General features: G+C 34.4%; 1 protein-coding gene across 3 annotated transcripts in view; it reads left to right on the top strand.

Moving 5' to 3' along the window:
• Nucleotides 1-22,855, top strand: part of LOC126885068 (uncharacterized) — a 205,823-nt gene that overhangs the window by 16,015 nt on the left and 166,953 nt on the right. For all 3 annotated transcript variants that reach the window (XM_050651498.1, XM_050651500.1, XM_050651499.1), the window contains exon 3: nt 6,725-6,921. In XM_050651498.1, coding sequence (XP_050507455.1) covers nt 6,725-6,921 — 197 coding nt within the window. The remainder of the gene's footprint in view (nt 1-6,724; nt 6,922-22,855) is intronic.

Consider the following 22,855-nt stretch of genomic DNA (forward strand, 5'->3'; position numbering starts at 1 on the left):
TCTGCTCTTTATGGTATCATTCATTAGTTCTTTGATGCTATCCATTCCCTCTGTCCCCATGAATTTTATCATTTCCGGGGTGATTTAATCCTTTCCTGGTGCTTTGCCCAATTTTACTCTTTCTATTGCTTTCTCTAATTCCTCTCTTGTTATGGATTCCACTTGTTGCTCTTCATTCCTTTCTTGTATCTCCCCTATGTTGTCCGTGTCTGCATGAGTTAGCTCTTTGAAATGTTCTCTCCATCTTTCCATTATTTGTTTTTCTTCTGTTATTACGTTTCCATTCTTGTCTTTTGTATTCGGCATCGTGCGCTCTTTCTTTTGTATGAGTTGTTTTAATGCGCCGTAGAAGAGTTTTTGGTTTTCCCTATAATTTTTCGTCATTTTTTGTCTAAATCTCTCCCATGACTTTTCCTTTCCTGCTTTCACCGCTATTTTAACCTCTTTCCTTTTTTCTTTATATGCCTCGTAATTTTCCAGGTGTTTTGTGCTTAGGTATCTCTTCCATTTGTCTTTTTTGTTCTTTATTTTCTCTCGTATTTCTTCCGCCCACCATTCCGTTCTCCTCATGTTAGTATTTGCTATTTTTGCTTTCCCGCAAGTTTCCTCATATGCTTTGATTATGCTGGTTTTTAGATATTCCCATTTTTCTTCTATATTTGTATTTTTTGCCCTAGCTTTCAGAGTATTATCACGAAATTTTTAAAATTTTCGAAATATTCGGCGTAGTATAAAGCTGCATCTAACCATTTACCCCACTGAGTTAACACTGGTTCCGGTGGTAATGGAATGTTAGGGAATCTGTCTCTAAAAAGTTGCACACTTAAAGGAGCTTTATTGAATTTATTTTTCCATTTTTTATCAATTAATTAACAAGTGGAAATTGCAGCCGAATAGTCTTAGCAACGCGATTCAGGCCGTGTGCTAGACACGTGCAGTGAATTAGATTTGGATAAAACACTTTAAGATTTGATGCCGTTTTGATCACATATGGTGCAGCGTCGAAAAGCATTAATACTATTTTGTTGGTGGGCACAGCCTCGGGAAGATAAAAATTTGTTAAAGCGTCATTTACGAATCTTGGAACTGTATTGTTGTTTATTGCTTCTAGTTCTTTTGAGCACACTAAATAACCCTTCGTCAAGCTTTCTTCCTGAAGTACGCCTATGAAGTAATTAGCGACGTATCTTCCACAAATATACGTAGCCTCGTCAACAGCAAACCTGATGTAATTGTTTCCCCCTAGTGTTTTTACTTTTTTTCTGGTTTTATTTTAAATGCAAATAACATATTTTTTCGCAGAGTATTTTCATCCGGCACATGTCTTCGATAGTAGGTACTTTTCCAAAAATGATTTAAAACTTTCATTTTGCAATTTATTTAAAGGGAGATCAGAGTCCAAAATTGCACTAAATAGATCAAAATTAAATTTCTGCTGTTCGCAAATGCAAAAAATGATAATAGTATATAAAAAAGAACCAAATAAGCACAAACATTCAAAAAAGGCCTAATAATTTAAAAAAAGTAAAAAAAAGCATAAAAAGGGCTGTCAAAATTACTTATTTTTGCATATTTCGTTCATATTTAAAAAGAAAATAGTCCTGCTTGCATTATTTACCATAACAATTATGCTTAGAAATCCGGACTCTATTCATAACTAATACATCCGTCTCTGTTTCACAACACACATCTGCCTTCAGGATCCATTCCAATTCACTGTGTTTTGACCTACGAAGCATGTCCGCTTACCCAGTCCCTCACCTAGCTATCCTATTAGCATAAGTTGGACGTTTAAACATGTTATCGATGAACTTACAAAGCATCCCTTGTAACGGCATGTAGGTGGATCAAAATTATATAGTTTTTAGTTTTTTAGAAAAAAGTTTTTAATAATTTTTAAAATTTAACTTAGGTAATTCAACAAATAGTCTTAAACCGCATGCATCTATGTGCGTATGCGTGCTTATGAGTACCTGTTTCTCATAATATGTGTGCATACGTATGTATCAGCTTGTTGTTCTGAATTGTCAACAGTTGCATACTTTTAAAAACTTTTGGGCTTTCTATTTGCATTTTGATACAACCAAACAATGTTCTAACTCTGGCTTTCTTTAATTGTAGGATTTAACTATTTGTAACGCCGACCTGAAGATGACCTGAATAGTTTAGAGATCGAAACCGGTCGTCGAAGTATTATTAAATGATCATGAGTAAATCTGTGTTTATTTACTTCACATAAATTATTTTTGTTTGTATTTGTATACCTCTGTGTTTATTTTATTTTCCGTGTAAGCATTTCAACCTCTAAAACATCTATCCTCTGCATCTCTTGTAAATATTTTTTTATATCTATAGAACGCTTTAATTTCCGTTTGAATTTTTCTTTTTATATCTACACTTTCATTTCTTCTCGTATATGATTCATATATTTTGTTTTATTTTCATTTAGTTCCAGTTCTCTTAGTTTGCCTTCATTGTCTATTCTCTTGGAAAGTTTTCTTCAATGACCTTTTACCTGTTGCTTATATGGTTATTTCGTCCGCATGTCCTATTATGTATAGTGCATTCTTATTTATAGTTCCTTCGTTTGACAGCCTTTTTTGATTATTTTGTCTAGTGATAGATTAAATAGTACCGTTGAGGCCCATTTCCTGGTCTTAGTCCATTTTTATTATTTCTGTTCTTTCTCTTTTGGTGTCCGTTTCTTGGGAACCTCGCAATATCCTTTCTATTTTTCTTATAATTTTATTTGGTATTTTAATCTCTTATAAGTCTTGGATCATTTTTCTTTTGTTTAGTGGGCCAAACACCTGTTTAAAATCTAGAAAAATATATGTGTTTCTCCGTCGTACTTTTGTGTTTTCTGTATCACTTGTTTTATACTTAGTATGGATAGCATCTATCATGGATCTTCCTCTTCTGAAACCATACCGGTAATCTCCTATGCTTGTTCTGTGTATATTGTTATTCTGTCTCTGATTATACCTGTCATAACATATAATGTACCTTCCAATGTCAATCATTCCTTCTCGACTTCTTTCCTGATTTCATCTACATACTCTTCCAAAACTTTGACTTCCAAGAGGAAGACCAAGAGTCTTCCTCTTTTGTTTTTCCCCTGCCCTCTCGTTTCGAACACTCGTTTTTTTAGTCTCTCGATCGACATTCTACACCCGTGCCTGAAAAATCTAAGTTGTCCCTCTACTATTTTTTCATTGATTTGTTCTAGTTTTAGGTTTTATCTGATTCTTTCGTTTCGTAATTTGTCTGTCCTCTTTCAGTTTGCTATTTACCTCAGGAACCTCATTTACATAGCATTTATTCTGAATTTTTGTCTCCCGTCAATGTACATGTCTCGCTGCTACAAATGATTGTTGGTCTAACTACTGATATAAGGACTGCCGTTTTAACTTTCTTCGGTATCTATCTTTTCCCCAAAAATATTGTTTTTATAGTGTTAAATAAGCTTCCTGTTTGTCCCATTATCTCGATTATTTCCACGTTTTGTTTACCATTTGATTTAATTTACTCCTAGGTATGTAAAATACTTCTCTTGCTCTAGTTGTTTCCTGTCTGTATATATTGCGTGTGTCTTCCTCGTATTTGAAATTATCATTGTTTTTGTTTTATCTGTATTAATTTTCATTTTTAAATTTGAAGCAAACATATATGTTACATGCAGTAAATTAATTGCTAGCTAATTCTTACTTATATCGTAGCGTACTTGTTTTGGAATTGTCACTATAGTTCCGTTCTTCCATTCTTCGGGCATTACTTCCTTACTTCATAATATTAGTTCATAAATATTTCAGGGGACAGCTTGTATATTAGTGCACCGTGCACCCTAATATCTATGTGCATATTTTGGCATTGGATCCGACCTTGACATGTAACACCGTTACTATATCCTCTATTTTTTCATACTATCACATTACATAAAGTTGCATTTAAAAAATATGTAATTTTGAAACACCAATGAAGTAAAGTTTTTTAAGTTGTTTTCATCAATTTTGAAAAAACGTAAAAACTTTTAATTATCCACGTCTGCCTCTCCGTCCGCCCGTGTGTCTGTCTGTCTGTAAACTTAACTCCTCCGTCATTATAGCAGGTACAATGACAAATGAGGTGTCAAAGGAAAGCTTATAATCCAAGGATGATAATAAAGATGAGAAATTTGACCTAGATTGTCTGTCCATCTGTCCGTCCGACGGCGAATATAATTCCTTCGTCACTATACCAGGTAGAATAACGCATAAGGTGTCAAATAAAAGCTTATAATCCAAGCATGATAATAAAGATGAGAAATTTGACCTAGACTGTCTGTCCGTCTATCCGTCCGACCGTGAATATAATTCGTCTGTCACTATACCAGGTAAAATGACAAATGAGGTGTCAAATGAAAGCTTATAATCTAAGGATGGTACTAAATGTGAGAAATTTGACCTAGATTGTCTGTCCATCTGTCCGTCCGACGGCGAATATAATTCTTTCGTCACTATACCAGGTAGAATAGCAAATAAGGTGTCAAATAATGCTTATAACCCAAGGATGATAATAAAGATGAGAAATTTGACCTAGACTGTCTGTCCGTCTGTCCGTCCGACCGTGAATATAACTCGTCTGTCACTATACCAGGTAAAATGACAAATGAGGTGTCAAATGAAAGCTTATAATCTAAGGATGGTTCTAAAGGTGAGAAAATTTATCTAGGCTGTCTGTCTGTCCGACTTTAGTACCATCCTTGGATTATAAGCTGTCATTTGACACCTCATTTATCATTCTACCTGGTATAATGACGGAGGAGATATATTCGGAATGGATGGAAACGGAATACTTGGGAATAAAACTGACAAGCTGCGGAAAAGTGGAAAACGAAGTACGAAAACAAGTGCTTATTGCGAATAGAGCAGCAGGATGTTTCAACAATACAATCTGGACAAACCAATACCTCACAATGTAAACGAAAACCAGGATATATAAATCAACAATAAGACCGATAATGACGTACACAGCGGAAACAAGAGCAGATACGGCGAAAACACAAAGACTGCTGGAAACAGCAGAAATGAAAGTCTTACGGAAAATAACAAACCAAACTCTAAAAGACAGAGGAAGAAATGAGAAAATACGAGCAAGATGTGGTATAGAAGAAATAAACATGTGGACCAAAAGAAGAAAAATAGAATGGAATCAACACAGAGAAGGAATGACAGAAAATAGAATAGTGCGAATAGCAAGAGACAAATCGCCAAATGGAAGAAGATCATTGGGACGACCGAGGAATAGATGCTCAGATAATGTCAATTGAGGCTTAAAATCGAAGTTAAATAGCCATTAAGCCTATTTATAGAGTAAGAAGAAGAAGAAGAAGAAGAAGAAGACGAAGAAGAAGAAGAAGAAGAAGGAAAAGAAAAAGAAGGAGAAAAAGAAGGAGAAAAAGAAGAAGAAGAAGGAAGAAGAAGAAGAAGAAGAAGAAGAAGAAGAAGAAGAAGAAGAAGAAGAAGAAGAGTTATATTCGCGGTCGGATGGACAGACGGACAGAGTGCCTATGTCAAACTCACCTTTAGTAGGTACCATCCTTGGATTATAAGCTTTTATTCGACACCTCAATTTTCATTCTGCTTGGTATAATAACGGAGGAGTTGTGTTTACAGACAGACAGTTATCAATCAGTTACTTAGTAGTCACTGCCCATGTATTTTAATTAGTGTCCGCACACAGCGCTACTAGTTAGCGGCCGGTCTATAATACGGGTGTGATCAGTCGGCAGCGGACTGGACATGCAGGTCGCTTGAGTATTAGTTTCTATCCTTTTGTGATATTTTTTTAAAGTTTTATACGCGAAATTGGCGGAAGAGTCGTTTAATATAAAATTAGTGCAAGAAGTGGAAAACATCTGTGCCTATATAATTAACTATAAATTAATATTCCTTAATTACCTAGTTTTGATGACAAATAAGCCACAATTTTACTAAAAATATAATTTTATTAACGTTTCTACGTCCAAATCGGATGCCGTTGTCAAAATACAAAAAATATTAATGAATTAAACAAAAATGTTGCTTAGTAAAAAATGTTTCTAATAATTTATTTAATCTGACTCATTTATATCGGCAATTTAGATATATATTATTAAACACCGCCTAACAAAGCTACTCAGTACAAAGTACACACATCAAGACCCGTTTTATTTGACTCGTTTTATTAATTTTCAGTAGCGTAGTGTGCGAGCCATAGTTGATAACCAGTTGATAATTCTAATTACCAACTAGTTTAGTTTCTTTTTAGTAGCTGTGTGTGTGAAAGGCCTTAGTTTGCATAATTTATTTTTCAGGTCAGTATAGGTCATTCCTTCTTCTTCATCTTCTTGTTCCGTGTTAATTATTGTTTTTTTTTCTTCTTCTTTATCCGTTTCTTGATATATATCTTTGAAATACTTCTGCCATTTTTCTGCTTCTATTACATTAGCTCTTCATTTTAGGTTACCTAGTTTCAAGTATGGGTAAAATTGTTTTAATTATAATTTTTATTTTAGGTTTCTATCTCGCTCATAATTCCTTCTACTTTTTTATTTTTCTTCGATTTAAAAAATTTCTTTGTCTTATTCATTTGATATTTATATTTTTATATTTCATCTTCTTTTCTTGTGCTTAACCAATTCAATTTACATAACCATTACGACCTTTAAAATAAATTTTAATATTGAACCAAATCCGTTTTTTAGTTTTAACTGTACTCTTCCGCCACAATTGGAGAATGGAAGGTGGCTAGTAACTGAAGCAGATGTTAAACCAGGTGATCAAGTAATAGTCAATACAATAATAAGATTAGAATGTCATGAAGGGTACCAATTATACCCTAATATTCCTCTACAACTTTGTGATAGTAACTGGGATGAAACAACTTTTCCAACGTGCCAAAGTAAGTTTTATTAATTGTTTCTTACTGTTATGAAGCTGAAACCGCCGAATAACTATGTCTATCGGACATTAGTCGAAGCGAGATATTTAATTTTAATATGGTTTTGAAGCTATTTCTTTGTGGCATTTATGTAATTTACACTAACTGAAAATAAGCCACAATTTAACTTAAAAAATGATTTTATTGACGTTTCGACTTCCACCTCGGCCGTCGTTATCAAAATACAAAATATTACTAAATTAAACAAAAATGTTGTTGCTTAGTAAAACAATCCTTCTAATAATTTAATTTAATCTGACTTATTCATATCGGTAATTCAGACATATATTATATATTTTAAAGTAGAATACTTTAAAATGTTATTGCCAGTATTTTGTGAATTGCGTTCCTGGGATGACTTTATTGAAAGATAGTTCATTCGATTACATCTAATCAACTTTAACTGAAAAATATCCGTCACAAAAAATCATAGCATGTGATTTGTCAAAGACAACTACATATGCAATGGTGACAGTAAAATTCTCGTGTTAGTGATTACGTAGTAAATCACAAGGAAAAACCAGGAAAAAACCTCATGTTCTCCCCATGTTGTAAGTATTTGGTTTTATATTCAGTTTTTTCTCAAAATTACCACCAAACTCCAATTTTATAAATGTATGTTATTTTAAATTATAAATATTTTTTTGTAATACATAAATATATAAATACTACTAAAATATAAATTATGTACTATCGTCGATATGTTATTGACTTACTAATAGTAGTATTTTCTTTCTATTGACTTCCTCTTTTAGTATGGGTAACCACATCCCACTCATTCTACCGAGGCATTTGCGATACAATTTGGTTTCATTTAGTATAATTAGAGCCGCTTCTTTGATTTTCTCTTTTTACTATCTGTTTCTTTTAGGACTATACCTACTTGAATCTTTTCACTGAATTCTATGTTCACTGTCCCATGCGGATTGACATATTTGAAATCTATCAAATTCTCTATTTTTAATAAAAAACTTATGTTGGCTTATTCTAACTGAACGACTAGGGCTTCTAATCATCCAAGTGTGGCTTACTTCTTGAGCCAGGGTACAGAAAACAACCATCTGTTTTCTCAGATGGATTTTTTGTGGTTCCTTCGATAGTGGTATATTTTCATAGGTAGAAGTTCAATTTTATTATGTAATGAGACAAAGCACTGCTAGTACTTCAACATGAATGTATTATATTGCTACCAAAACATTATTCGAATGGTATGTCGATGTTAACAATGGTTGAAATCATTTATTTGCTCTCAATCGTAATGAAAACGTACAACTTACAGTTTTGACATCGTGTGTGTGCTCTGGAATCGACCAGTTCGGTCGGCAGTTGAAAGTGTAACAGATCTAGTTTTGGGTGTGCAGGCAACTCGTAGGTTCAAAAAGGTTGGCCAAAACAGGTCAAGATAGTGGCGCTACGAGGGGAAAGAGGTATGAGCGTTGTTGCCAAGATCAGATGGTTGATTAAATTTAAACATACTCCCCGGCCGTTGAATGTCCCATTCAATAATGAGGTAAAGAAAACGAAAGGAACGATTTCTAACGATTAAACTAGAATGCGAGAAAATACAAAAAAAAACCTAAGATGTGTAAATGAACATAAGCGAAAACAAAAATAAAGCAAAAGCAATCCAAGGATTAAGAATTTTGAGGCAAGATAAAGGCCACTTGAGAGGGGGAGTCTCATCCCCTTTTAAGAGAACAAGATCGTTTGTTTTCAAATTTTCCTTAATTTGAGACCACTTGGGCCGTCCCTGTAGTCTGTTTAAATATTTCAAATATAATCTTTTCCAAAAATGCTGTTGAAGCTGAGTACAGCGCTGAAAGAGGTTAAGTCTATTCTCGGGTATGTGAGTGATTTCTTGTTCAGGGTAAGAAGTAAGTGTCGTGCCTATAAGGAAGTGTCCGGGAGTCAGGCATTTTAAGTCGGCAGGGTCACTAGGGAGAGGGCAAATTGGCCTGGAATTTAATATAGCCTCTATCTGAATTAGTATAGTGGCGAGTTCTTCAAAAGTCAAATGAGCGTTGCCTAATATTCGACGAATGTCAAATTTGGTCGATTTTATGGCGGATTCCCAGATTCCTCCCCAATGAAGACTGTGAGGGGGTATCCATTTCCATTTTATTAGGTTTTCTGATGCAGAGTTTTGAATTAAAGTGGAATTGTTAGAGCTTTTGAGGAAGTCGTGCAACTCACGAAGACAGTTGTTTGCGCCAGTAAAATTGGTACCATTGTCGCTGAATATAACAGAGGGATTCCCTCTACGAGCAATAAACCGTTTAAGCGCTAGTTAAAAGGAGTCAGTAGAGAGAGCAGATACGAGCTCAATGTGTACAGCCCTTGTGGTCATACACATAAAAAGTGCCACCCAACATTTTGTGAGAGGGGCCTTGCGAAGGCGAGATGATCTTATCATCAGTGGTCCACCATAGTCGGTTCCAACATTTTGAAAGGGGCGTGAAGTCGAAACTCTTTCCTTTGGCAAATCGGACATGATTTGCTGCGCAGGTTGAGCGCGAAATCTAAAACAAATGGAGCAGTTTCGGATAATTTTCTTAATTTCCCTTAGGCCATTCAAAGGCCAGAATTTTTGCCTGACGTTGGAAAGTAAGGCTTGTGGTCCAACATGACCAAGTCTAATATATTCGTGTGAAAGTAGTAAAGTGGTTAGATGTGATTTAGAGGGAAGTAAAATAGGGTGTTTGTGGTATTCTAGAATGTCTGCCTTCTTTTAAGCGTCCACCGACCCACAAAAAACCAGAGTGATTTATGAATGGGCTAAGAGACACCATGTTTTTATTAGATAGTGGTTTACTATTTAGGAGTTACGAGATTTCTGAATTAAAGTATTGGTGTTGAATAGTTTTGCAAATAAAATTAATGGACGTTAGGATTTCATCTACAGATAGGGGACCGGTAAGGGTTTTAGTGGGAAATTTAGAGTTATGAATAAATCTGTGAACATATGTTAGGGCGTGCACTAGTCTTGAAAATTTTGAAAATCTTAGGAAGATTTTATGCCAAAAATTTTCTTCGGTATGGGGAGAATTTTTAGTGGTAAGAAGTGAGATTTTCCTCTCTGGTAAGTTACATTCGTCAAATTTTTCATTAAAGTAAGTGAGGTTTATGTTGGGGTCTTGCAGAAATGAAGGGCCTGACCACCATAGATCTAAATTAAAAATGTTTTGGGCTAATAATCCTCGATATGAGGAGTCTGCTGAATTTTTTGCAGATTTTACGTGGCGCCAGTTAAAGGTATTTGTCAATTCAGTGATTTGAGCAACTCGATTGGAAACAAAGGTATTCCAGCGGGACGCATGAGATTGTATCCACGATAGTGCTATCTTTGAATCGCTCCATAAATTGACGCTATAGAATGCCAGTTTATTTTCATATATTGATATGATTCGTTTGGTGAGTTTTGCGAGGAGTAGCATAGCACAGAGTTCGAGTCTAGGTAGGGTAGTTGTCCTAATAGGGCTTACCGTAGATTTTCCGGTAACCAATATGAAGGAAACTGTGTTATCAGAGTATAATGTACGAAAATAAATGCATGCTGCATAAGCTTTTTCGCTACTGTCAGCAAATCCACGAATTTGTATGTTTGTGATTATTTTATTAAGAAATAGACAGCGTGGGATTTTTAATAATTTTAAGTAAGGTATATTATTTGCAAAAATTTCCCATTCCTTTGTAACCTCGGAAACCTTTTTTTTTAAATGGTGCTAGAAAGGTCACCAATGGAGACACTGCGACGGCAGCCAGATGGTAGGTGGAAAGCGAGTCGTGGGTTCGAAACTAGCTTTTGAAACGTGGAAGGGAGTCAATAGAAGAAATAGGTAAAGATAAGACAAGAGAAGGTAGATAAGAGAAGAGAGAGAAACAGATAAAAAGATAGATAGGTAAAGTTACCTAAGATAAGAGAAGAGATACAGGGCGCCACTTAACTTTTTGGGGTTGCAAGGGGAAAATTAAGAAACCTTAGAAACGAAAACAGGTAGGTAAGGAAAGATAATGAGATTCTGAGACGAAATACAAGAAAAGATATAGACAGTTAATTAGTAAATATTTAGCGGTAATTTCTTATCAGGGAATTTATTATGAGTAGATAAATAAAACTAGTAAAATAAATAAAAAAAAAACAATATATTAAACAAATGGTTCTCCAGAAGGGCGAATACAAAAAAACAAGAAATAAAGCGAAAACAATGTACACCAATCAAAACTGCACCAACATTTAATGTGTTGTTTTGTACAGTTAGAAATAAACAATAATTATGATAGAATAAACACAAGTATCATATTATAACAAAAACATGCACAATTAAAAACACAGTAAAGAGAGCCTGGTTATGAATTAAAAAAACAAATCAAGCATCTATAATGAGAAATCTCTCTTTACTGGTTTAGGGCTTATCTCGAGATAACTGATATGGCAAACTTAATGATTGATAGAAAATATAAAGTACAAAGATATAATAAAATTGAATGCGAAGCCTACAAAGCTAACAAACGTTTACTGTTCAAAAATCAAAAACCACCCCGCACTTGGTTTTATAAACAAAAAGCCAATCGCACAGCTATTAATGGATTAGTGAATGTTTGTACTTAGTTTTGATAATGAAAAGTTTTATTAATGAATAAAAAAACTATTGAGGAAATCGCTGATGAGATTCATCGGAGGTTAGCCTTTAACCACAGATGAAGATATGTTTGAGGTAGATAGCCCATAGATTGCTCTATTTTTGGAAATAGTTGTAGGTAGTATAATTAAGACACTTACAGATACTCTGCCTCTTAATTTGCACTGACTCTATATTTACTTTAACTAGTAAACAAGCACTGAACTTATTTGGTAATTTGAATCTAATCGGATGTTAGATCCAATTACAGATACGATAAGAGAGTGAATATCACTCAGATAAGATATACGGTAGATCAGATATACGGTAGATCAGATATACGGTACTCTAGAGACACACGTCTGTACTTCCAGCCATTCAGCCGCCAACCTCTTTTTTCAATCTTTTCGATGCTTCTTCCTTAAAAAAAAGTGGGGAAATCTCCCTTTCAAAAAAACGAACTATAAAAAAAAAAGAACCGACCTAGTTTAGTTTTTAGGTAAATTAACGGTACATCATACAGATACCGCAAAAGAAAGCCTAACGGGGGTTTTCGAAAGGGAAAATATTCCTTTGAAATATAACTGAAACGGAAAGTCACAATAAAACATTGCAATACCCTGGCCGCTTTGAATAAAGTGACATACCTAGCGGAATGTTGGTAGTAAACTCCTTGGGAGGTTTATGTACGAAACAGATAACAATAGCAAGAGCTATATAAAATAAGGGACTTTGGGTTATTTCCAAAACATTGTGCTCGGCAAAGCTGCAATAAAAAAATGGTTCCGTTTATAATAATGGACTCCAGTTATTTGCGTTGGTCATACCGACAACGAATTGTGCCAGTACCGTTATGATAGCCAATTTTAGCTAAGGGTAGTTATTTACGGAAACGGCCATAGGCGTACCCGTAATGAGTACTAGTGGGTTTAAAATTTAATCCAACGGGTAAATTAATTATTAACTAATCCTAGTATATAAAAAAATGTTACACCTTTTCTAAGGAGGGAGGCAAGATATCATCCTAGTCCATTCGTTTGAGGAAAAGTTTCCTTATGAATAACTTTCCATGTAGAATCACCGGAGTTATTAACTCCAAGGGGTCATACATTTTGGCTAAAGTGAATAGAGCAATTCTTTTTGTAACGTGAGTGTAAGTTGGGGCTTCAGGTACTGAAATTGATAGTGTATCTGGAGAAGGGTTCCAAGAAAGTCCTAAAACCTTATTAGAGGTATTTTCGATTTGTATATCATATGAAGTGGGTCGATCATTATTGCAATATTTTTCAGTAAACCTTTTAGAATCGGAAACCCATTTGTGAGTTGAAATGCAAGCACTGCCTAGAACGGTATTTAATTCGTGATAGGTGGTTTCTAAGTTAGTTTCAGTTTCGGCACCGCAGAAGATGTCGTCTACGTAAGTTTGTGTAAGTAGGGTTTCACATGCAAGGGGGTATTTTTGTATATTAGTGGATGCAAGCTCTTTTATTGCCCGAGTAGCTAAGAAACTTGAAGATCTGAGGCCGTACGTCACGCTAGTAAGTTCAATGCACTCAAGGGGTTTAGAGGGATCATCTCTCCACAATATATTTTGCAAAAAAGTTTTATTTGGGTTGATATTAATTTGACGGTACATTTTTTGAATATCAGCTGTACAAACAAGTTGGGGTATTCTAAAGCGGCAAAGAATGTCAAATAGATCAGGTTGTACTTGTGGACCTGGAAGCATGATGTTGTTTATAGAGGTTCCAGAGGAAAATTTGCAAGATCCATCAAAAACGACGCGTAATCGAGTGCTAGTGCTGCTCTCTTTTATAACGCAATGATGGGGCAAAAAGTATTTATGTTCAGATAAATTATTATATAGTGTGAATGGAATATATCGTGCGTGATTAAGTGTAATATATTCATTGATAAACCTTTTGTATTCAATAAATAAAGAACTATTTAATGGATGGGAATTTCCTTTCCAAGCCTTGGAATCGTTTTTTAGCGATAAGGACAGAGTCACCCAGTTTGGTATGCTCTGAGGGGCATTTAAGGGGAAGATTGACTTGGAATCGTCCGTTTTCTAAAATTTTAAAGTTTTTCTTGAAGTCAAGTTCTGCAATTTCTTCAGTAGGGGTGAGAAGTTTTTTAGTGGGTAATTCTTCCATTTCCCAGAATTTGGTAAGAAGTCAGTTAAGCGAAGAAGTGATTTCTGAGATAATGTTAGAAGTTTGAGTAAATAGGGATACTCTTTTATTTTGTGAATGATTATAAGGTACACTACCTGCGACAATCCAACCGAAAAAGGTGTTTTGAAGTACAGGGAGATTTTTTCCTAATCTTACGATTCCATCTGTAATAAGTTCGTAATATTTGTCAGCTCCTATCAAAATGTCAATATTTGAAGTTGAGAAGAAGTCATTGTCGGCTAAAGAAATGTTGTGTGGTATTTCGAGTAATTCTAAGGGTATGTGCGTCTGCGGCAGTGGGGTAGTTATTCTATCAAGTACTTAACAAGACATATTAAGCTTATTGCTTGTATTATTAGTCGAGAAGATTGTAAGATCTGCCATTACGTTGGACATAATTGAGCTCTGGGCAATTCCAGAAATTTGAAGTTGTTGTTGGTAAGTTTTACGGCTAATTTTTTCGAACAGTTTCCTTGATATGAAGCTACTTTGACTGGCATTATCGAGAAGCGCCTTAGCCGTTATCATATGATCTGATTTTGATCGAAGGGTTACTTTAATTGTTGCTAACAGAACATTACAAGGGTTAGCTGAGAATGTAGGTTCGCCTGTGGAAATTAGAGATACCGCTGTAACGGACTCGGAGTGTGAGTTATTGCCAGAAGAGGATGGCATGTTGTCGTATTCTGTGTGGGGTTTATTAGAAGAGTTTAAATTAGGGTTTGACTGTTTTTGAGTTTGACGGTTATGGTTTGAGTTTTGACGACGATAATTATTATGTTTTCTGGAATTGGCATCCGAATGTGTTTGAGTTGAATTGTATCTCCAATTATGTTGATTGCCCTGAGGATTGGTAGTTTCTTGGCCTTGAGATGGGCTTGAATTTTGAGATTGTTGCGAGAAGTTAGTGTTGTGAGTTTTTTGTATGTGGAAGAGGGTGTGATGCTTTTTAGAGCAGATTGAACAAGTTCTAGAGATGCATTCATTGTAAGTGTGTCCTGTGCCTAAACAATTCGTGCACATGCGCTGAGAGTGTGTGAAATTTAATTTATCAGATTGTGATAGAGATGATAAAGCTGGACAACGATATATTCGATGAGACAAGTCATTGCAATATATGCAATTAGAAGTGGAGGAATTATTGTAGGTGGTATTGGTGTAAAAAGAGGTAGCGCGAGAGGATTTCGGAATAAGTTTTTCCATTTTGCAGCCACGTGAGTCATTTAAATCGCCCAATAAGATGCACCTATATTCTAGAATGTCTAGAAACTCGTCTAATGTTGGTAGTTCAGATTTGGTTCGTTTTTCTCCGTATTGTTTTTTCGAATTGTAGTCAATTTTTCGTGATAAGATGTAAACTAGTATGATATCCCAAGTATATACGGGAATGTCTAAGTTTTTCAAAGATTGTATATGTTTTCTTATTGTGGTTATGAAATCTCTGAGATTTTGAGCATTAGCCTTAGTAAGAGCTGGGTAGTCCAAAATGGATTTTAAGTTAGCGTTAATTATGCTTAAGTTGTTGGAGTAGCGTTTTTCTAGGAGGTCAAGAGCAATTTTAAAGTTATCGTGGGTTAGTTCTAGGGAGTCAATTAAGGCGAGAGCTTCATTTTTAAGCGAAGATTTTAGGTATATGAACCGTTGGATATTTGTTAGAGAGGGGTTGTCAATTATCAGACTGGTGAAAAGTTGGAGGAAAGATGTCCATTCATCATAGTTTCCTGAAAAGATTTGGAGAGATAGTTGAGGCAATTTTACATTAGTAGGCGTGGTTAATGAGACACTGGGAGTTTGATTGAAAAGAGTGGGTAGATTTGACTCTACGAGAGACCTTTCGCGTAATAAAGATAAGTATTTAAAAAAATTGTTTTCCATAGCATCACGATTTTCAGAAGCATCGGCAACGTCACTAGTCTGCTCTATGTCATCTTGTATTTCGTTATAAAATTCAAACTTTTTAATTATTGCTTGTTCTCTTAATTGTATTTCTGTTACGGTTAATTGAGAGGCTAAAAATTTATCACACCAATTATATGCTCGCGTTCAGCCTGACTTTGCCGTTGCTCGCTGCTTCTTCAGTGTCTCCATTATTAATCAAGTTCAGTAATTAATATAAGCAATTATAATATGAAAATTAAATCAAAAACACCCTAAAATCACTGCGTAATAAAAAGTTTAAATAAGCGCCTTGAAAGAGAAAACAAAAACCACAAGTTCAATAAAAATAAAAATAAATGTAAATTTTTCAACGCGTTGATGTATGTAGTATTTATAAAAAATGGTTAAAATATATTGAGGCACTGTGAAGTAAGTGTAGTATTTAAGATTGTGTAAAAATGTTTAGAATGTTTATTCAGTGAAATTTCATAATTTGGTTCAAAGTGAAAAGTTAGAAAATTTGGTGATAATTCAAAATAATAAAGAGTTCAAAGAGCAAATAAATGTTTGTGTAATCCTTAAAACTACTTGTTACAAAGAATTGCCAAGTTTTAAAATTAATTATTATAAAAGTTTTTTATTTTACGCAAAATAAATGTCTTTTTATTTTCCCTGTATGTCGAAATCGTTCGCCAGGTATCTTGTTTAAATAGTGGTTCCAGTTTCCAAACCGCCTGGTTTTGAAATCGCCGTCGATGCGCCGTGGCTAGGCGAAACGTGGTAATGTAGAATATATTTTTAAAAATATTTACAGTGAAGGGCTATTATTAATTTTTATAAACCCTGATTTTTGCATCGGCGAGAGAGGACCATGAACGAATAGGGCTTCTAATCGTCCAAGTGTGGCTTACTTCTTGAGCCAGGGTACAGAAAACAACCGTCTGTTTTCTCAGATGGATTTTTTGTGGTTCCTTCGATAGTGGTATATTTCCATAGGTAGAGGTTCAATTTTATTATATAATGAGTCAAAACACTACTAGTACTTCAATATGAATATACTATATTACTACCAAAATATTATTCGAATGGTATGTCGATGTTATCAATGGTTGAAATCATTTATTTGCTCTGAATCGTAATGAAAACGTACAACTTACAGTTTTGATATCGTGTGTGTGCTCTGGAATTGACCAGTTCGGTCGGCGGTTGAAAGTGTAAGAGATCTAGTTTTGGCTGTGCAGGCAACCTCGTAGGTTCAAAAAGGTTGGCCAAAACAGGTCAAGATAGTGGCGCTACGAGGGGAAAGAAGTATGAGCGTTGTTGCCAAGATCAGATGGTTGATTAAATTCAAACACTAACGTTTAACACTAGAAAGTCTGACTTAGCATACCTACCTAGAAAGCCTGAACGGATCATTTTGGCCCCGAAGTTCTTAAATCAATAAAATCTCTGTTTAAAGAAATTAAATCTACTCTAGACGATAGAATCTGATTTTATTCTTTAGTTTCATTGACAGTTTGCAGTTTTTGACATTTGCCACACACGGCATTGTTACAGCCGTGGCATTGATTCGAAGGATGATTTCCTTGACAAAATATTTCCAACTGATATTTTTTTCGTTTTTGGATAGTAACAGTGCTGGTTGTTAATAGAACTGGTGTTGCTAGGTGTAGTACCAGATTTCGGGAGGCAAGATATGGAGCCAATAATTCTTCACACAGCCGAAGAATAAACTTACGAAGACTGACTGTACTTCCAGTTAGTTCTTTATAAATAATCCATGCATGTATTGCTCCCAAGTCAAGAGTATTATAAAACACGTACATATGCCATCGTCTTGAAATAACTTTTGTACTATAAGGCAAGCCGCACACAAAAGAAACATGAAACGAACAACATGAAACATGATGTGTGAAACATGATTCATGAAAATAAAACACTGCTAAACAAATCTCAAAGTCCGCCTACCAATGAAACGAGTGTGATTCATGCTCATGACACATTTTTATTTTCGGAGAGTTAAAAAACTACAATTACTTCAAATCACAACAGGGGCCAAATTGGCCCCTCCGACTTTCTAATGTTAATGGTCTTGATGTTTCAAATAAATAAAATTGTTCACAAGGTATTTTATACATAGAATTCTTTGTTCTTTCTTGTTCATTGTTAGGTATAGTTTTAGATAAACAAGATCTCAATATGTTTGTTGTCTTGAATGTTGTTTAAATGTTAAATTTATTTCCTATTGTTTTAAGTTTCTCGGATAGTTATTGATATTTTCCTCGTATTATTTCTTGTGCATGTTATAGGATTCCGTTCTACGGTGTTCTGTTCCATTCGGTACAATCTTAACAGTTCCTTATTTATAAAGGAAAAACAATCATTTTTTAATAAAACAGATGTAAACAATTGTTTTTCTTCTAAGAATGAATTTTCAGGAACGCAACTCAACGCAGATATTGGCAATATCGTTTTAAAGTCTTTACTTGTATAAATATGTGTCTGAATTACCTATATAAATGAGTCAGATTAAATTAAATTATTAGATAATTTTTTTACTAAGAAACATTATTTTTATTTAATCTAGTAAATATGTATTTTGTATTTTATCCGAGGTGGAAGTCGAAACGCCAACAAAATCATTTTTTAAGTTAAATTGTGGCTTATTTCTAAGTTAGAATAATAAATTTTTTAATTTTAGCTCAAAGCTAGTCTATTTTACTCTTAAATAATTATATACTGATGAGAGTGCTTATTACCGGCAAAATAGCGCAAAGGATGGAGAATATAATACATTTCGAAACAAAAAGAGATAAAAGTAGTGGAGGTGGAAATGATCGTTTTCAACGTATAAATTAACTTTACACTACCTTTAGACGTCTGTGACAAAAGTAATTTATAAAATTCTACTGTCACAGTGACAGTTGTCATACTCTTCTGATACGTCTAAAGGTGGGAAACTATGTAATCTAATGTTAATTTATACGTTTATAACGATCATTTCCATCTCCATTAGTTTCATCTCTTTTTGTTTTGCAATGTATTATGTTTATGTTATCTTATCACTTAATATGTGATTAAGCGAGTAACTAGGCGTCACTGCTTATTATGATGACCTCCAGAGTATTAAATTAATAACGAATGCAAGTATTTAATGCGTCAGTATAAAGTTAAAAGTAAAACTCCCATAAATTCGGTTCTCAGCCACATGAAGCCTTGCTTAAACGCTTGAAATTTAGGTTTTGATATATATTTTATTATTTCGTTTGCTTTTTGCAAAATTTTGGTTTTGTATTGCAGAATGATCAAACAGATGAGAGAAATAATTAACGACGACATGTGTTGGCTTATTTATGAGAAGCTCAATATATAGGTTGTCAAAAAAAAATAGACAAAGGCGGGTTGACATTACTAGCGAATAACGAACGTGGTTCACGCTTACGTATTTTGCCCGTGATATTGTTAGATATTTTATTATCTATTTTTAAACTCGAGCAGTACATTATTAGTATTTATGCATTGCATACAAATACAAATGTACTGCTCGAATTTGAAAATAGATAATAAAATATCTAACAATAGCACGGGCAAAATACGTAAGCGTGAGCCACGTTCGTTTTTCACTAGTAATGTCAACCCGCCTTAAACGTTCGGTCCAAGAAATACCAAAAGTGGAGATTGTTGTATACGTACAGAACTACCTTCAACTATTATACATTTTTATGCAATTTCAGATTGAGAGGCAGAAGTAATATCAGTTAACAAATGACACGAAATGCGATTTTTGGAACATTTTTAAACAGCTGTGTCTTCGAAGATTCGAATATACTAGGTAGATTTTAATCTAGAAATGCTCGTTTGAAAACTAGGTATTTAAAAACACTGCCGGTCTATGATATTTTTATTCATATTTTTTCCTTGCTTAGTCAAGGAAAAAAATTGTTAAAAGTTTCCTTTTTTTTCTTAACGTATAAAGTAAAACTTTTTCAGAAGGCTTCTTAACATATAAAGTATAAAGTAAAACGTATCTTTTGCAGTTTTGCGGATTTCTAAAGATACAACTGAAACAAAGTGGAGGAGAGGCAACAACAGACTTCTAAAATACGTGTTTTTAAAATTTTCTACCTCTTTTCAATTTTTTTAATTAAACCTTGTATATTTTTATGGTCCTTATTGTCATCTGTTACTAATCAAACCTCATAAGCCTTTTTTCTTTTAGTTGTATCAATAATGTTCTCATTGCATCATTTTAAGTCTCTTCTGTTGTGTCCTTCTCTTTATCTTAGAGTTTCTACATACGTAAGCTTAGCGATAATTGAAGAAATAACAAAAAATAAAACAATTATTTCGATTTGTGTAATAGATAAAGTAGATTTATAATATGTAACCCATTTAGCGCCAACTGTGCGAAAACGCACCATTTTTTGTAGAATTTTTTTTGACAATTCGTTATTTTTTTTAAACTGTGTATGTTTCAAGCAACCAGAAGATACAAGTGTAACTAAATTTAATTTTGTTTAATTTCCAAACTCATGTTTTCATCACAAAAATATTTTCAAAATGTCGGACATTTTCAATCCTTTGACACAACTTTATGTTTACTGTAGTAATTTTATTGGTATATCACTTTTGTGGTCAAATAAATTAAAACATTATTTTTTTAACCTGCTTGTACATCAATTGTTATAAAAATAAAAAAAATTCTGAGTCATCAAATCTTGTGTTTGAAAATAATGGTTCGATAACGAACCATTGGCGGAAGTCGACTTATAATCCTGTCTGATCAGGAATTTCAAGGTTGCGCACAGGCATTAATTTTTTGGGATATTTTTATGTGTAAAATGTGTAAAAAAACGTATGCACTATGCTTGCGCTATGAGCTCCCGCAACTGCTCCACATAGTGGATACGTTTGCCTCTCCCGGACTGTGCAATTGTGCGCACTCTGCCTCGGCGCTCCAATCTGTGGCGGTTTATGTGTAAGGGGGCGCATACCCTATCGATTGGAGCAGTTGCAGGCAGCGCGGAGCGCAAGAGGTTTGTGAACATAGTAGATGGTTGGCGCTTCCGGGCCGTCCAACAGTGCCCGCTCCGCCCCGGCGGTCCAATAGGTGGCGGTTTATATGTAGAGGAGCGCATGCCGTATCGATGGGACCAGTTGCAGGGAGCGCGGAGCACAAGAGGTTTGTAAACATAGTGAATGGTTGAAACCGGACCGTGCAACAGTGCGCGCTCTGCCTCGGCGTTCCAATTGGTGTTGGTTTATATGTAGAGGAGCGCTTACCGTATCGATTGGAGCAGTTGCAGGGAGTGCGGAGCGCAAGAGGTTCGTGAACATAGTGGAGCTCCCGGATCGTGCAACAGTGCGCGCTCCGCCTTGGTGGTCCAATATTACGAACATAGTGGGTACGTACCTTTAGAAGGACGGGTAATCTGGTATTCAGTTTTGTTATAATCTAGGGCTGAAGGGGGGCTACATAAGGCAGGTTATGTAGTGTTGTAGACAAAATGTCGATTTGTCGAATTTATCCAACTGGTATAGTGAGAGATACAGGATTAAAAAGTGTAAACTGGAAACATCTAAAATAATTTCTAAAATATATAGGGCCGTTCGACTTCGTTTTTAACAAAGAAAGTGTAGGCAATGTTCTAACCATACTATTTTTGTTTATCAAAAATGCCAGGTCCATTTACACTCTAAATGTTTTGAGACTTTTCACAAAAAATAAAATTGTGTATTTCAATTTTTATAGCTCAGTCCCGCCAAAGGTTCGAAAACGAACCATTTTGTTGTTGTGACACATGCCATTATCAAAGTGTAAACAATTTTTTACGATTGTTTAAATTTATTTTACTCTAGTTAATCATAGTTATTTATGTACCAAGTCAGTAAAGTGACTCTTAATCGAACGAGTCTTGATATTACGAGAAGAGCGAGCGTAGCGCGCGTAACAGACAAGTTCGAAAAGAGTCTTTACTGACGTGGTGCATACAAAATTTTATCGCCAACATAATTTGATTGGAAATCAACTTGGAATTTGAATTCGCACCTTAAAGTTGACTACGTAAGAGTTTGGGCTCTGTAATAATTTAAAAATAATATTTTTTTATTACTCCAATTTATTTAACAATCTGTTCCGTTAGGAACAATCAGTTAAAGTTATGACTTTCTTAGGCTATGACATGTAGGTAAGAATTCCAATGAAAACTTTCCTTTCTAAATTATCAACAAATGTATAGATATTACTACTAGTAAAATAAAGTAAAATTTAAAATAGTTCTAATTTATCTAAAATCTATTTGGTAAGTCAGTTGGTTTATAACGCTTAAGTCTGCGAACTCACCCTCCGTGTTTAATAATTCACTCGCGAAATCATTTGGATGCGCACTAAGTCTTTCTTCATACTTTTCACTGTATTTGCTGATTTCTTCTTTGATGCTGGGAACTTTCAGGTCTCTCTCTTTTATTGCGTTAGGGACGTACCATGGAGCGTTTACTATGGTTCTTAATACCTTATTTTGAAAACGTTGTATAATTTCCAAGTTAGAGTTGCTGGTTGAGCCCCATAGCTGTATGCCATAGGTCCATATGGGTTTAAGTATGGCTTTGTATACCACTAATTTATTTTCAATTGACAGTCTTGAATGTCTACCCAGAATCCAGTACATTTGTTGAAGTTTGAGTACAAGTTGCTTTCTTTTGGTGAATATGTGTTTTCTCCATGTTAGTCTTTTATCTAGATGTATGCCCAGGTATTTGGTTGTATCTACTTGTAATAATTGTTTGTTGTTTATGTATACTGGTGGACAGCTCTCTCTTCGCATGGTAAATGTCATGTGGGTCGATTTTGTTTCATTAGCTCTTAGTTTACATTTTTTAACCATTTTTCTATTTTATTTAAGTGAGCTTGAAAAAAAATAATATAAAATTTATAAAATAAATTGAATAAAAACCTGTCGTTTATTTAACTTCTTTAAATCTCATTATAACACTACACCATTATTTTAATTTGATAATCTTCATTATTTCATAAAATTAATCGTCTTTAATTTTAATTCCCTGAATAAACAACTGGAAAATGAAGTACTGAAAGCTTGACAGCTTGGATAATGCCAAAATATATTTTATCTAAAATTTCATTTTCTACAATAATTTGATATTGGTTTTAACACTTACTTGCAATTTACAATTTAAGAACTTTTTAAAATTTAGACGTCATAT

This window comes from Diabrotica virgifera, chromosome 5, assembly GCF_917563875.1.
Source record: "Diabrotica virgifera virgifera chromosome 5, PGI_DIABVI_V3a".
Taxonomy (NCBI): Eukaryota; Metazoa; Arthropoda; class Insecta; order Coleoptera; family Chrysomelidae; genus Diabrotica; species Diabrotica virgifera.